The sequence below is a fragment of the Chrysochloris asiatica genome, unplaced genomic scaffold (assembly GCF_000296735.1).
Source record: "Chrysochloris asiatica unplaced genomic scaffold, ChrAsi1.0 scaffold00047, whole genome shotgun sequence".
Classification (NCBI taxonomy): domain Eukaryota; kingdom Metazoa; phylum Chordata; class Mammalia; order Afrosoricida; family Chrysochloridae; genus Chrysochloris; species Chrysochloris asiatica.
The window spans coordinates 588,277-602,882 of NW_006408565.1; the positions used below are offsets into that span (position 1 = coordinate 588,277).

Here is a 14,606-nt window from a genome sequence, read left to right on the forward strand (position 1 = left end):
GTGGATGGATGAATGGATGGGTGGGTGGGTGGATGGATGGGGAGATGGCTGGCTGGGTACCTACATGAGCACAGAAAATACTCTAGGAAACAAGGATCATCATGGAGAGATTCTGTCATCAAGACCTGGTACACTAGCCTCACACAAACATTGGTTGTACCTGCTTTTCATCTTACCCATTCCCCCAGTTCCAACCACCCCCACCCTTGATATTCCCTCCCCCATCCCTCCCCCTTCCCTGTCTTTACAGAACAGTCACTAGAAACCAGCAGATTCACACCCTCCTGTTGTCTTTTTCATAAAGGAATGTTAATGAAGTTCCTTTTCTGCAGGGGAGGCTGCAAACTGTTGTCAAAACTCTGCCTTGGCCACCCACATTCACATAATTAATCACACAGGAAAACCAGGAACTGCATAAGGCCTGAGGAGGGCCTGGCTGTGTGGGGGCCCTTTTCCCAGAAAGAAGTGTGGTACAACAGATGATGCTGGAGAGAAGGCTCCCCCACCTCTACAGGCTGGGGGCAGAATAAAGGGAATAAAACAGATGGGGTAGAGACTGGGGAAAGACACAAGGTTAGAGACAGTCTCTTCTGCAAATGTAAGGAAACTGGCATTTATTCAGTGTGTATTCATTCCTGGTGTGGCACTATGGGTTAATGCGCTGGACTGCAAAGTCAGTTTAACCTCAAGGTCGGCAGTTCAAGCTTACCAGCTGCTCCTTGGAAACCCTATATAGGGTTGCTATGAATCTAAACAACAATAACAAACATGTTATCTTTTGGTGTACAACAAATCACTACAGTCTTTGTCATTGTTGCCTTTAGTTGCTATGGAGTGGCTCTGAGTCATGGCAACCCCTAGAACAGAAAGAAATGCTGCCTGGGTCTGACACCATCTTAATCATTGTTGATACACTCAAACCCATTGCTGTATGGTCACTGACATACAAGGAGCTCTCGTAGTGTGGTGGTTATGAATCGGGCTGCGAACCGCAAGGTCAGCAGTTCGAAACTACCAGCCATTCTGTGTGAGAAAGATAAGGCTTTCCGCTCCTGTAAAGATTTACAGCCTCGGAAACCCTGTACAGGGTCGCTATGAGCCAGAACCGACTTGATGGCACTTAACCACCAGCCACCACCAACATAGTAGGTTTATCACCACCCAACACTCACTTTGGACACTATTCTGTGTGATCCATGGAGTTTTCTTTAGCTAATTTTTGAAAGTAGATCTCCAGGCTTTCTTCCGAGCCTGTCTTCATCTAGAAGCTTTGCTAAAACCTGTATGCTGCTATGCATTATGGATGCTTAGCTTTCAGCGTCACAATGACCCACAAGCCACCACCACTTGACAGACTGACAGATGGGGTGGTGAACTTAGAGCAACATACATTTTTTAGCTCCAAGTTTAGCTCTGTGGGTCAGGAGTCCAGGTCAGGCTTACCTGGGTCCACTGCTTGGAAGCTTGCAGGCTGAACTCTCAACTGGAGGCTCGCTGGGTAAGGAACCCCGTCCCTGCTCATGTGGTTGGTGGCAGCCTTTATTATCTTTTGGTTGTTGGACTGAGAATGTTAATGTTTTGCTGGTTGTTGGATCTTCCCACATTGAATAGAAGGGGATTGTATAGGGGTGTGAACACCAGGAGGTACGGATCGGATCAAGGGAGACCACCCTCTGTCTATCTCCTACATATGGTACCCTAGTGTGTGTCAAAGACTGGGCCAAAAACTTTTAATCATAAAACCATCTCATGACATAGATATACACCCCCTTTGTACAGATGAAAATCCTGAGGCTCAGTCAAGTGAGAAACTCACTGAACGTTAGGATTGGAATTCCTCCTATGGACATCAAATTAATTTGGCTGAACTTAAAGGCTAAAAGGGCAGCATCTTTACAGTGAGGAATAAGGGTCTAGTCGTCAGGCAGGAGGAGGAAGGGGACAAGTAGGGGAAGGGGACAGCAAGAGACAGCAAGAAGAGGAGAGTAATGTCCCTCCCACGAGACACAAGACCTGGAGGAAAGGATGTGTATGGATTCGATTTTAAGAAAAAAGAAAACTGAGAGTACTTATGTTGGGTGATCCCTAGTTCCTCAATGAAGCAGAAAATGAGGGTGTCTCCTGAGAGAGTGGGGTGGGGCTGGAGGGAAAGCAGAGCCAAGTTGGAACAGCAGCCGTGAGGACTGGGGAGCAGGCTTTGTGCCAGCACAGATACAAGGCTGCCAAGTAGGATATGCTGCTTCCTCCATGAAGACTCCAGCCATCAGCTTGGTGGTGGGACCCATGCCCTACCCCAGCCCTTTGTGTAGTCTGTTTCATCATAATGCCCTGTGGTGCATCAAACAGACAGTTCTTAGAATGCAGGACCCTAATCTGGATTCATCTCACCATTCTGGAGGCTCGGAGTCTGAAATCAGGGGCTTGATTCTTTCCATTCCTTCTGCAGGTGCTGAAGAATAATCTGTTCCAGCTTCTCTCTTAGCCCCTGGTGATGGCTGGTGATCCTTGACATTCCAGTATCTGTCTCCATCATTGTATTTCTGTCTGTCTTCACCTCATTTCCTCTTTTATAATACACCACTCATATTGGGAGTAGGGTCCGCCTTGTTCAGTGTGACCTCATGTTGATTGATAATATCTTCAAAGATCCCATTTCTAAACACAGTCCCATTCACAAGTACCAGGGGTTAGGACATCAATGTATCTTTGGGGGAGACTCAATGCTGCAGAATAAGCAAGGTCAGTGGTTCAAACCTACCAGTCTCTGTAAGTCAGAACTAACTTCACAGCACCTACCAACAACAACACAGCTCAACCTGTAACGGTACCCTGTGAGCCTCCAAAAGTTATGTCCTTCCTACATGCAGAATATATTGTTCCCACCCCTGTCTTAACTCATTCCAGTATCAACCCTCATCTTCTAAATCAGATAGGGTTGAGACTCTGGGTATGGTACTTCTTCGGACAATCTGTGTATCCACAAAATCTGGATCACAAGGTATCTGTTTCCATCATATTGTTGTGGGTTGGGTATAGGATAGACATTTCTGTTCCAAATGGAAGAAGTTGGAAGGGAAAAGGAGTCACAGGTTCAGAGCAAATCCTGAACCCAGCAGGATAAATCCTATTAGATTTCAAGAAATGGAAATAATCTTCTGTCCTCTGGCCTCACTGCAAGTAGCAACCCTGGTGTGCTTCCCTGTTCCCAGCACAAGGCCAGGCACACAAGGGCTTCCCTAAGTGCTTGGTGAATTATGTAGCAGGAGACTGGAGAAGTACCCTCCCTGATGGCAGAGGGGTTGTCACTGAATGCTGTGGGAAGGAGGGAGCAGACATGGCCCAAGTTCTCAGTTGGAAAGGTTTCTCTGAAGACTTAGATGAGAACAGGTGGGCAGTGAGCTGAGGGATGCTGACAGGGGTATGTACCAGGGAGGCTCTGAGACTTTGAGAAGAAGATGGCCATGTGGTCAAGACCATAGACCGAAATAAAAATTGGGTTCCTCTGTCCTCCCTTTTTAATCACTTGCCCTGGAACAGTCAGTGACTCCCCATGACAACCAATGTTAAGTCTTCTGTTCCAAACTTCCATTCCCACCAAGGGAATGTGGGGCCAGGAAAATGTTCATCCTCCTAAGGATGGTTTAAGAAGCCAGGACATTTACAGGGAGAGAGGGGGAGTGACCTCTAACTAGCCATCCATCCCAGGGGAATGATATCTAGTGAGGTGCATTCATATGATGTCAAACTGTACGATTTGTAAGGATCCACAAAAGTTGCCAAGAATTTCAAGAATTTCATTTTACTTGGGTCCACAAGCAATGTCCATGGAAGAAACAGTCAAGAAATCAAATGGCATAGTGCATTGGAAAGATCTGCTACAAAGGACCTCTTTAAAGTATTAAAGAGCTAAAATGTCATTTTGAAGACTAAGGTGTGCCTGATTCAAGTCATGGTATTTTCAATAGCCTCATATGCATGTGAAAGCTTGACAGTGAATAAGGATGACCAGAATTATGGTGTTGTAGAAGAGCATCTAATATACGTTGGACTGCCAGAAGAACAAACAAATCTGTCTTGGATGAAGTATAGCCAGAATACTCCTTAGAAGCCAGGATGACAAGACTTCATTTAACATTCGTATCAGAATGGACCAGTCCCTGGAGAATATCATACTTGGTAAAGAGGGTCCGTGAAAAAGAAGACCCTCAAGGAGATGGATTGATACAGTAGTAACGATTGTCATGGTGTAGGACCAGGCAGTGTTTCATTGTGTATTTCAGAACCAACTCTATAGTATCAGACAACAGCAAAAACAAGGGTTTGTGTCATTCCAAAAGGTCTCTTTGGGGATGGATTTGAAAATCTTTACAAACAAAACATCCTACTTCCAAATAATTATCAAACATTGTACAGAAATGGTATTCTCACCTTAGCTTTAAATCTCTAAGATCTAACGGGACCTAGACTGACTGAAGGTCAGGAATAAGGTGAGAGCTTAGCATCATCTGGCTGACAAATCGCACATGGTCTACAGTCACATGATTACCACACATGATTATCATCTCAGCAGGGTCCTCAGTTGTTTTATGGGAAACATCTGATCATTTGCTAAGAACTCACCTATATGTCATGGCCTGCATCTCAAAGCATTTGACTTCTCTGGAAAGTATCCACTTGAACATTTATTGGGTGGAATGTTCTTTGTAAGCTAACTTGATTTGATTGGCTATCGATTAATCATGGTGGGGCAGCTGAGATAAACATGGTGGTGCAGCTGGAAGGAACAAGGTCATTGCACTGCTTAGTTAGTCTCAGCACTAAGTTCAACAGGAAATAATTGTTATTTCTATTCTTGAAGCACATACATTATATTTAATATTATAAAACTTCATCTTAATTACTAGGGAAGTAGATTATTATAACAGAAATAATGGTTTGCTGCTGTGGAGTTTGCTCCGGCTCACAGTGACCCCATGTGCATCAGAATGAAACGCTGCGCTCGCTCTCCTGTGGCCACCCTCTGAGAGGCTGCAGATCACACCTTTGTGATCCATACGGTTTTTAGGAGCTGTTTTCCAGAAGTAGACCACGAGACCTTTCTTCTAGTCTGGAAGCTTTACTGAAGTGTGTGCAACATTAACAACCTACAAGCTCTGCCTGGGGTGCATTGGCCAAGAATCAAGCTTGGGTCTTCCACATAAAGGTGAACCACCAATGTCCTTTAGAAATAATCGTGTTAAGTGCCGTGGAGTTGGTTCCGTCTCATAGTAACCGTATAAGGTTTGTGAGACTTTTAAATCTTCACAGGAGCAGAAAGCCTCTTTCATGAACTTTTTTAAAGCCCCTTCATACTGTCACTCCATCCCCTTAAAGGCTCACCCAGTTTTCAAAACTATGGATTTTCACTGTAATTTTACATGCAAACTTCATAGAAAGCCCATCATAGAATAGGGTTAGAGGTGGCATCAGGGGAGTCTGCTGTGCGCGTAACCCAGTGACAAAGGCAATTTTGCATTCTCACCCAGGCTTTTTGATGAAATATCAAGACAGTCCTTTCAAAAATGTTCTGTTTCAATCTGTATTGATTGGAATGAGACACATTGCCCATAGTATATTGTCTGGAAAAAATATCCAGTCACAGCCGACATAGCACAATCCCATTTGTGTCAAATTTCTTCTCAGTTATGACTCATTTGCAAGTGCCCAGAAACCTAACTCAAACCATCTTAGCAAAAAATGAAATGTCTTGGCTCATCTTCAATGAAAAGTCCAGAATGTTGTGATGGTTTCAGGACTCTACACATTTTGGCCTCATTCTTGGGCTCTATGTGATGGCATAATGACTGCAATCTACTCTGATTGGACCAACCTGGGTCCCACACTCATCACTGAACCAATCATTGTAGCTAGGGGCGTGTTCCTGGCCACCAAAGGGAATCAGGGTGTTACCAAGAGGAAGAGATGCCCAGTGGTCATAGATACAATAAAGGTTCTCACTTATGTGACACGACTGAGTAGATGCTCACCAAAAATGTCAACAGGGTTTTCTTATAGGATTTGGGATGTATTTTGCTCTTGTTTCAGGTCACGAGACTCATCTTCACAAGTATAGGGAATCCCAGTGGAGTCCCATCCTTGCTCAAGAGTGGTATCTACATCTTGCTGGAAATTTTGCATCTAGAATTACAATTAGAGCTCTATATGCCATATTCCACACCTCTTCTGTTGTCTTGGTTGCCCCCATTGGTGCCATATTTCTGTTGGGACCTGGATTGAGAGCTTGACCTTATCAACATTATAACCTTAAAAATTATTTTTTTCTGGGTTCAGGAACTTGGACAGCAGAGATTTTTGTCCCCACACTCAGGAACAACCTAGGAAGTCCTTCCCTTGGGGTAAATTGTTCTAAGACTTGCAGTCAGGGTCGGCCTTGTTAGTGGTGGTGACATTGTTGTATCAGAGGACAGGGGTTGTGACATCACCCGCAGCCTTCCTCCAGCTCTGTCTTCTCAGCACTGCCACCATCCTCACCAGAGCTGGACCTCATGTAGGGTCCTCCAGTCTGGACAACCACTTAGAACCAGGATGCTCTTACCTCCTCTATGTTTTCTGCTTTATGCCTGGGGATTCCCACCCTTCGTGCCCAAGCAAACCCGTAGATTCTGACCACCACACATTCCTTCACACTCTGCTGCCATGTCTCTAAAAGCCTGACTGTGCCCCTCAGGGCCAGTTTCCCAAACCCCGTCTCTTACCATGCTCCTCACTTCCCCAAAGCTGTGGCGAGAACAGGGACATTCACAAGAGACAGGAAGGACAGGTGAATGGCATTTTATTTTTTTTCAAATTGGATCCATCAGCTTCTTCTGCCTGACTTATGTTCTCCCTCTGCGCTGCTTCCTCGCCATATGAAGACTCTTCTTCCTGGCATTACAGTGTTTACGGTAGACTTGGAGTTCTTCCTGGTACTTTGCTCTCAGGAGAGCTGCCCTCTGTTCATACGGCTGCTTTTCCACATCTGTCGTCTCAGACCACATCTTCCCTGTGGCCTTGGCCACTTGAATTACCGACCAGTTTGGGTTTTCCCTCTTCAGCTGGGCATAGTGCTCCTTGCAGAAGAGTATGAAGGATGATGGAGGTCGTCTGGGTGCCTGGGGGTCGCGCTTTCTCCGTTTCTTCCTCTTGCCAACATAGTTCATCATCTCTTCTTGATATCGTGCTTTATCGAGCTTGGCCAGGGCTTCATATTTGGCCTTTTCATGCTTTGAAATGGACCTCCATTTTTCTGAACACCTTCTAGAGAACTCTTTAAAGCCAAGGTAGGAATTCGGCTGCTGCTCCTTGAATTTGTTTCTGTAATTCAACAGAAAGTGGACGTAAGAGGAGACGTTCACCTTCGGCCTTAGCTGGATTTCTTTTCCCATGTTCATAACGTCATTTTTTTTTTTTCTGGGTTCAGGAACTTGGACCGCAGAGACTTTTGTCCCCACGCTGCAGGAGCAACCTAGAAGGTCCTTTGCTTGTGGTAAAATTCTCTCTCTGTGAGAACTGCAGTCAGGGTCGGCCTTTTTAGTGGTGGTGGGATTGTTGTGTCAGGGAGCAGCAATTGTGACATCACCGGCAGCCTGGCCAATCCTGGCCAGTGCCCGTGGGTATTTGCATACAGGTCCACTTTTGGGTTAGACACTGGCAGGTCAATTATTGCCTTTCATGAACAGGAGGGTCAATCTTAGGCTACTTCCACTGGAAATGTGTCTCTTTGACTTGCTGGAAGTAGCAGGCTTTGCTCAGCTGGAAAATCCAAGTTGCTGTCAAATTGTCCCCAACTTATGGCTACCCCATATGTGTTAGAATCCAGCAGTACTCCACAAGGCTTTCAATGACTGGTTTTGTGTATATGTGTGTGTGTGTGAGGGTAGGGGATTAGATCACCAGCACTTTCTTCCAAGGTGCTCCCTGGGTGGACTCTAACCTCTAACCTTTTGGTTAGCAGCCAAGAACATTAACCACTTGCAGAACCCAGCTGTAGGGGGCTTTGAGTCCCTTGGGTGTACTTATGAGCCATGGGGTCTGCCTTCCCCACTGTAAGATTGTCAGGCTGCCACCATCCCTTCCTGAGACAGGCTGGAAATAATGAACGCGAGGAGGTAGATAGCTCCCGAACTGTCAGGATAAAATGTGAAGTCTTTCTGTTTGCCTTGAACAGTGGCAGCTCGTAACGTACAAAGGGTTTAGTAGTAACTCTAAAAATAATCAGATATGACAGCTATAACTTGGTTCCTGTCAGGACAAAGTTGTCTAATTTAAAACCCGAACATGTGGGCTATGAGTCTGGACTCTTCGTTTCTCTGAAGAAATTTGTGGGAGGGAGGAGAACCTCGAGATTTCTCTAATTACCCTTGGCGTCCATGAGGAGGAGAGAGAGTTCTCAGCATGTTGGGAGGTTTCCCTCACTCTCATCTCGGGGGTCCCTGATTATCAGGGTGGTAGCACAGAGAATAACAGCTACACTGCAAATGAGTTGGCTTTTGGCTTTTTGTGAAAGCAAATAATCCAAGAGCCTTCCCATCGCGGGGGACAAGAAAAGGCGAGAGCATTGTTTAGTGACCTTTGAACTTTATGCTAGGTACTTATAAGGTACAGGATCTACTGAACTCAGTGGTGGCTGATGGCTCTCCATTTACAGGGCTAGAAAACATTACTTTGAGACCCTCAAAAAGTAACTTGTTTAAAGGTTCGCAGCCACTCACAGGTGGGCTTCTAGATTCTGACACATGACTCTTGCTTCTTCCTGTCTGTATGGAGCGGTTTCCTTGGGAGCTGAGAGTCCAGATGCAAGGCCTCAGCCACTAAGCCTTTCCAGGAAATTTGCCCAAGACGAGGCCACATTTTGAGACTCTGCCAAAGTCCCTTCCCAAGGCTCCAAGATTAACTTCAACTTCCATTTTCTATAAATGAAAGATGAAAATTGGTTAGTCCCTACTCTTGCCTCAGTTCTGACAGGTGGCTGGACTACCTTAGCCCTCCCCACTGTCCACTTCCTGTGGTTTCTCAACTGTGAAATCAACAATTTGGATTGGGTGGGAAAGGCTTCCAGGCGAGTGCTATAGTTGCATGAATGGATTTGTGATCTATAAGATATCAAACGAAGATAGACTAGATAAAAAGGACTTGTAATCTACTTCTGAAAATTAGCCAGTGAAAACCCTATGGACCATAACAAATATTGTCCTCTAGAGTGCTAGAAGATAAGCACCACTGGTTGGAAGTCACTCCAAAGGCCAGTGACCACAACAATGAGCTCAGGCATGCAGGGATCATGGAGATGGGGATGTTTTGTTGTACCTTGGTTCACCATTGAGTTGGAGTCAACACAATGGCAACAGCCACCAGGAGGTCTCAGATGCCAGTCAAGGATGACTGGACACGTGAAGGTAGTAGGGACTAAGGGTTTGGTGGACAGTGGGAGCTGATTACTCTCTGAGCATTTCCCAAGCTAGGCAGATTTCCCACTCCACTTCTTTCTCCCACCTCTTCCTTAGACTTTAGCTGAGACGCAGAGATGAAGGGACAGCTCCTTCCTCAGGTAGGATGGAAGGTGAGGATGAATGTGTCTGAAGTCCATACATGTAGATCCGACTCTGCTCAGACTCATAAGAAACACAACAGCTTCTGTGTCTCTACTCACAACCCTCCAGCCATCTCCTGTGGATAAAACCTAGGGAGATAAACTCCATGATGACCATCTGGAGACCAGCAGATACAGCAAGAGGCAGCAGTTACAGGTAATTCTCACAGCCTGACTCCTGAACAGAAGGGATGAAGTCAGGGAAATCCTTGTTTGTTGTTGGTGTGGGCTGCTGATGAGTCGACTACGACTCAGGAGAACTCCATGTACAAAGAATGAAACACTGCCTGGTCTTGTATCCTCCTCACAGCCAACAGCCATGTGTGAACCCATTCTCCATTCTCTCACTTGTGGTACCGGTTCTTCTTACTGTGGATCTTCCACACTCCTGCTAGCCCTGCGCTTTACCGAACGCAATGTCGTCCTGATGATGTGTCCAAAGTGAGTTGGACACAGCTCTGTTGTGATCTAAAGGGTTTTCATTAAGTAATTTTGGGAAGTAGATCATCAGACCTTTTTTTTGTACTAATTCCTTATTTAAAAATCAGAATGGCCAAACCACTGTTGAGTTGATTCCAACTCATGGGCAGTTTTAACAACAAACAGTTGCCATGGCGTTGATTCTACACATGATGCTTTGGATGGCAGAGGAGAACTGTGCTTCGTAGGGCTTTCAATGGCTGATTTTTCTGAAGAAGATCACCATGTCTTTCTTTCGAGGCACCCTTGGGTGGGAATGAACCTCCAACCTTTCAGTTAGCAACTGCATTAACTGTGTCACCCAAGGATTCAGAGAGGATAAATAAACCTGGCTTTGTGTGTCAATTCTATGTAAATGGGGTATCTAATGTTTCTCCTTCCTGGTCATCTCCATCCTGATTTTTGCCTTGGGAGGTCATCCCCATATATGGTCATGTACTTTTGGCTTTATGAGTCAGAACGGACTCCACAGCACACAGCCAAGACCACCACCACTGTTGGCTTTTGTTTCAGTTTGGCCAGTGGGGAGTCCCAGCAGGAGATTAAAAAGTGATGAAGGTGAACTTCAGCCATTTATTCTGTGGTTGCCTCTCTGTGGGGTCACCTGGATAAAGCTGGCGCCCTTTTCCTCATCTGGAGGTCTCTGCTTTACTTTAGAGAACTCTCCAGGGTCCGTAACTGCTCCTTCTCTTTGTCCCCTCCTCCTTAGGGTCAATTACAGTTCTGCTATCTCTTGTGGCTTTCCTACACCCTGGCCTCACCTTTGTAAATAGTCTAGTCTATTAAACACTCCTTGAATCATTCTCATTTGAGTGAGCCATCTGTTTCCTGCTGGGATCTGCTGCATACAGCATGTTTCTAGCTTTCGACCATGGATATCTGTGGAGGTGGCTAAATAAAACAAGTGTGGGTGGACATCAGCCCAGTACAAGGATGCTATGTGTCTGGAGACCCAGGTGCCCAGAGACACATATGCTGGTTTGCAGCTGCAGGACCACATGGAAGAGATGCCTAATATGCCTAGGAAGGAGATGAGGTGGGGCTGTTGGGCTGGAGGACTTGTGAGGAAATAGTTTATGCTTGGCGAGTCATAAAGGAGTCCTGGGTGTGCAGTGGGTTAAGCATAGGGCTGTTAATCAAAAGTCAACAGTTCAAACCCATAAGCTTATCCAAGGGAGAAAGATGAGGCTGTCCACTTCAAGAAGCAGTGTCCTATGTGGTCACTGTGAGTCAGACTTGACTCTGTGGTAGTGGGTGTGGTAGTGGGTGTTTTTGTGAGTCACACAATTTCAGTCATAAATACTCAGCTCCACCATTATAAGGTCAAAAGGGGCTATATCCAATATAAAAGCAAATGAGCCTGTCAGTGTGTCATTACAACGTTATTTACAAAAATAGGCAGTAGGCTGCGCTTGACCCAAGTGTTATGTAAGTTTTTAACTCCTGTTCTAAAAGTAGTTGGTAGGTAAGGACTTTCAAATCTTTTTTATTGTGGTCTAAAGAAATGTACTTTATATATCACGACTCAGCACACACATAGTTGTTGTTGTGAAGTGCCGTTGAGTCATTTCTGAGGAGCACCTGGTGAGCTTGAACCACCGACCTTGTAGTCCAGCCCATTAACCCACACCGCCACATCAGCACATACATATCATATAATCATCACAATAATCAGAATCATGATTATTATAATGTGTTTAATGTGTTTCAGTTTCATTCTGTTGTGCATAGGGTTCCATGGTGATGACTTGGCTGCACCTAACAACAGTAACATTGATATATGCTCATTTCATCGACATAACAGCCCTTTGTTGTTGGGGACGGGCTAAAGACTTTTTATCTTCTTTGTAAAGATAAAGCTGGAGATGGTGAGGTTGGCCCAGGATCAGGCACTGTTTCATTCTGCTGTGCATAAGGTTGCTGTGAGTCAGTATCGACTCAATGACACCTAACAACAAGACAAGCATACGCAAAGGGAGGTTGCAGCAAGAAAAGTTTTATGCAACAGTCCTTACTACATGTGTGATGTATGCTTTTCTGTTCTGTTTCTATTATGCTCTCTTCTCTTTTATTATTTACACTTTCAACCCCTAAACTGGTCACAATCCGTGGGTTGAGTTGAAAATCACTGTCTAGGCATGCTGCGAGGTAGCTCCCACCTCTGAGATTATGAGTTCCTTTTTTTTATTGGTGACTTTGGGAGCCACAGACATGAGTTCAAATTCAAACTTCCTTGCGTTCTAGCTGAGTGACTTTGGACCAGTCCAGCTTGTTGCAATCCCATCTGTAAAAGGTGGTGGGGTAATAATAGAGCTGTGAGGATTGACCTAAAGGGAACCAAAGTACCTTGAACTCCCCCTTCCCCACCGTGTGGGCTGGACTTGGTGACTCATTTCTAACGGGGAGAGTCTGGAAAGGGACAAATAGCATCTTTACTGTGAAGAAACCTACAGACAGCATCATACTATGCCCAGGTGATGTCACATCTCCCTTTGTATGATGCGATATGGAGGACGACATCTCTATGACATCACCCCAACAGTCCATAAGTCCATTTTAATCCTGAGAAAACATTATACAAACCCAAATGAAAGGACCAACTGTAAAATACTTAGCCAATACTCTTCAAAAGTATTAGTCGTGAAAACACAAAGAAACCCTAAGAAACTGCATAGATTAGAGGAGACTACAGACATATGATACGGCACTGTGGGTTAATGCGCCAGACTGCAAAGCCATTAGAACTGCATGGTCAGCAGTTCAAGCTCACCAGCTGCTTCTCAGAAACCCTATACAGGGTCACTATGGGTTGGACCCGACTCAATGGCTCTTAACAACAACAACAACAGACATATAAGGCACCGTGGTGTGGTGCTGTGGGTTAATGCGCCAGACTGCAAAGCCATTTGAACTGCAAGGTCGGCAATTCAAGCTCACCAGTTGCTCCTCAGAAACCCTATACAGGATTGCTATGGGTTGGAACCGACTCAACGGCACTTAACAACAACAACAGACATGTGAAGGAACCCTGGTGTGTAGTGCTCAAGTGCTTGGGTGCTAACTGAACAGCCAGTGGTTGGACCTGCTAGCAGCTCTATGGGAGGAAAGCCTGGCAGGCTGCCGCCCGAATGATTTCAGCTGAGGAAACCCTGTGGGGCAGTTCTTCTCTGTCATACAGGGCCACTGTGAGTCAGAACTGACTCGATGGCACCTAGCAACAAGGAGACAGGACATGTAAATGTAGTATGGGATGCTGGAGTGGATCCTGGAACAGAAAAAGGACATTTCATGGAAAGAGTGTTTGTGTGTGTGTTACGTGCCATTGAGTCCATTCCGACCCATAGCGACCCTGTATAGCGTTTCCAAGGAGCAGCGCCACACCAGGACTCCATGGAAAGAGTTGTTGTTGTTGTTGTTAAGTGCCGTCAAGTCGGTTCCGACCCATAGCGACCCTGTACAGGGTTTCCGAGGGTGTAAATCCTTATGGGAGTAGAAAGCCTCATCTTTCTCCCACGGAGCGGCTGGTAGTTTCGAACCGCTGACCTTAAGGTTCGCAGCCTGATTCGTAACCACTACGCTACCAGAGCTCCTTCCATGGAAAGAGTGGGAACATCCAAATAAAGCTTGTAGTTAGCAACGTATTGATGTGGGTGCCTTAGTTTTGATTAAAGCAAACATGCAAACATGTTTGTAGGATAAGCACTTGACCTCAAGGTTGGTTTGAACTACAAGAGTTGCTCTGAGTCAGAACCGACTTGACAGCATTTAACAATAACAAGTGGGTAGTAATTTGTTAGAGCAGCAATAGGAAACTCATACGGAGTCTTTCTTTTCCAGCTGGTCGTCTGTACCATCTGTGCTATCCTTAACCACTCCCTGGTGTGAAAAATGGGCATCTGAGCTTATTAGATAAATTGGTGGGGAGGGACTGTTGTCTACTCAACTTGACACACTTCACTCACTTGTGACTCATTAAGTCACTAATTTACTCACCCATGAATTCACTCTTACATACACTGAGTTTGTTCACTCACTCTTGTCCTCATGCACACTATCAAAAAGCAGCAGCTGAGTTGCCATAGGAGCTGATAACCGTTGATAAACACTTGCCAGGAAGTTGTGTCTTAGGAAGGGCAGTGGTAGAGGGAGGCAGCTGTTGGCAATCAGAATGAATAACGCCAGCAGACGAAGTCAATAGAGAGGAGGCACAGAGAGAGGGCACCCTGTGGCATTTGCGTTCCTGGTTCTACTCATCCCTGGGACCAGCTAGAACCTTGCTATAGCATCCAGTCATTTCTTCCTTGTTCAAAGTGCCATGGGCTGCCAAAAGAACCAATAGATCCATTTTGGAAGAACTGTAGCTAGAGTGCTCCTTAGAGGCCAAGATGGCCAAACTTCATCTCTCGTACTTTGGACATATTGTCAGGAGGTTGCAGTCGCTGGAGAAGGATATCATGTTTGGTAAGGTGGAGGGTCAGAAAAAAAGAGGAAGACCCCC

At 45.5% G+C, this 14,606-nt stretch overlaps 2 protein-coding genes across 2 annotated transcripts in view; one reads left to right on the forward strand and one right to left on the reverse strand.

Annotated features, from left to right (window-relative positions):
- Nucleotides 1–14,606, forward strand: part of CSMD2 (CUB and Sushi multiple domains 2) — a 933,956-nt gene that overhangs the window by 439,549 nt on the left and 479,801 nt on the right.
- On the reverse strand, nucleotides 6,876–7,424 carry HMGB4 (high mobility group box 4). The gene has a single exon (XM_006862361.1). The coding sequence runs from the start codon at nucleotides 7,422–7,424 to the stop codon at nucleotides 6,876–6,878; it is 549 nt and encodes a 182-aa protein (XP_006862423.1).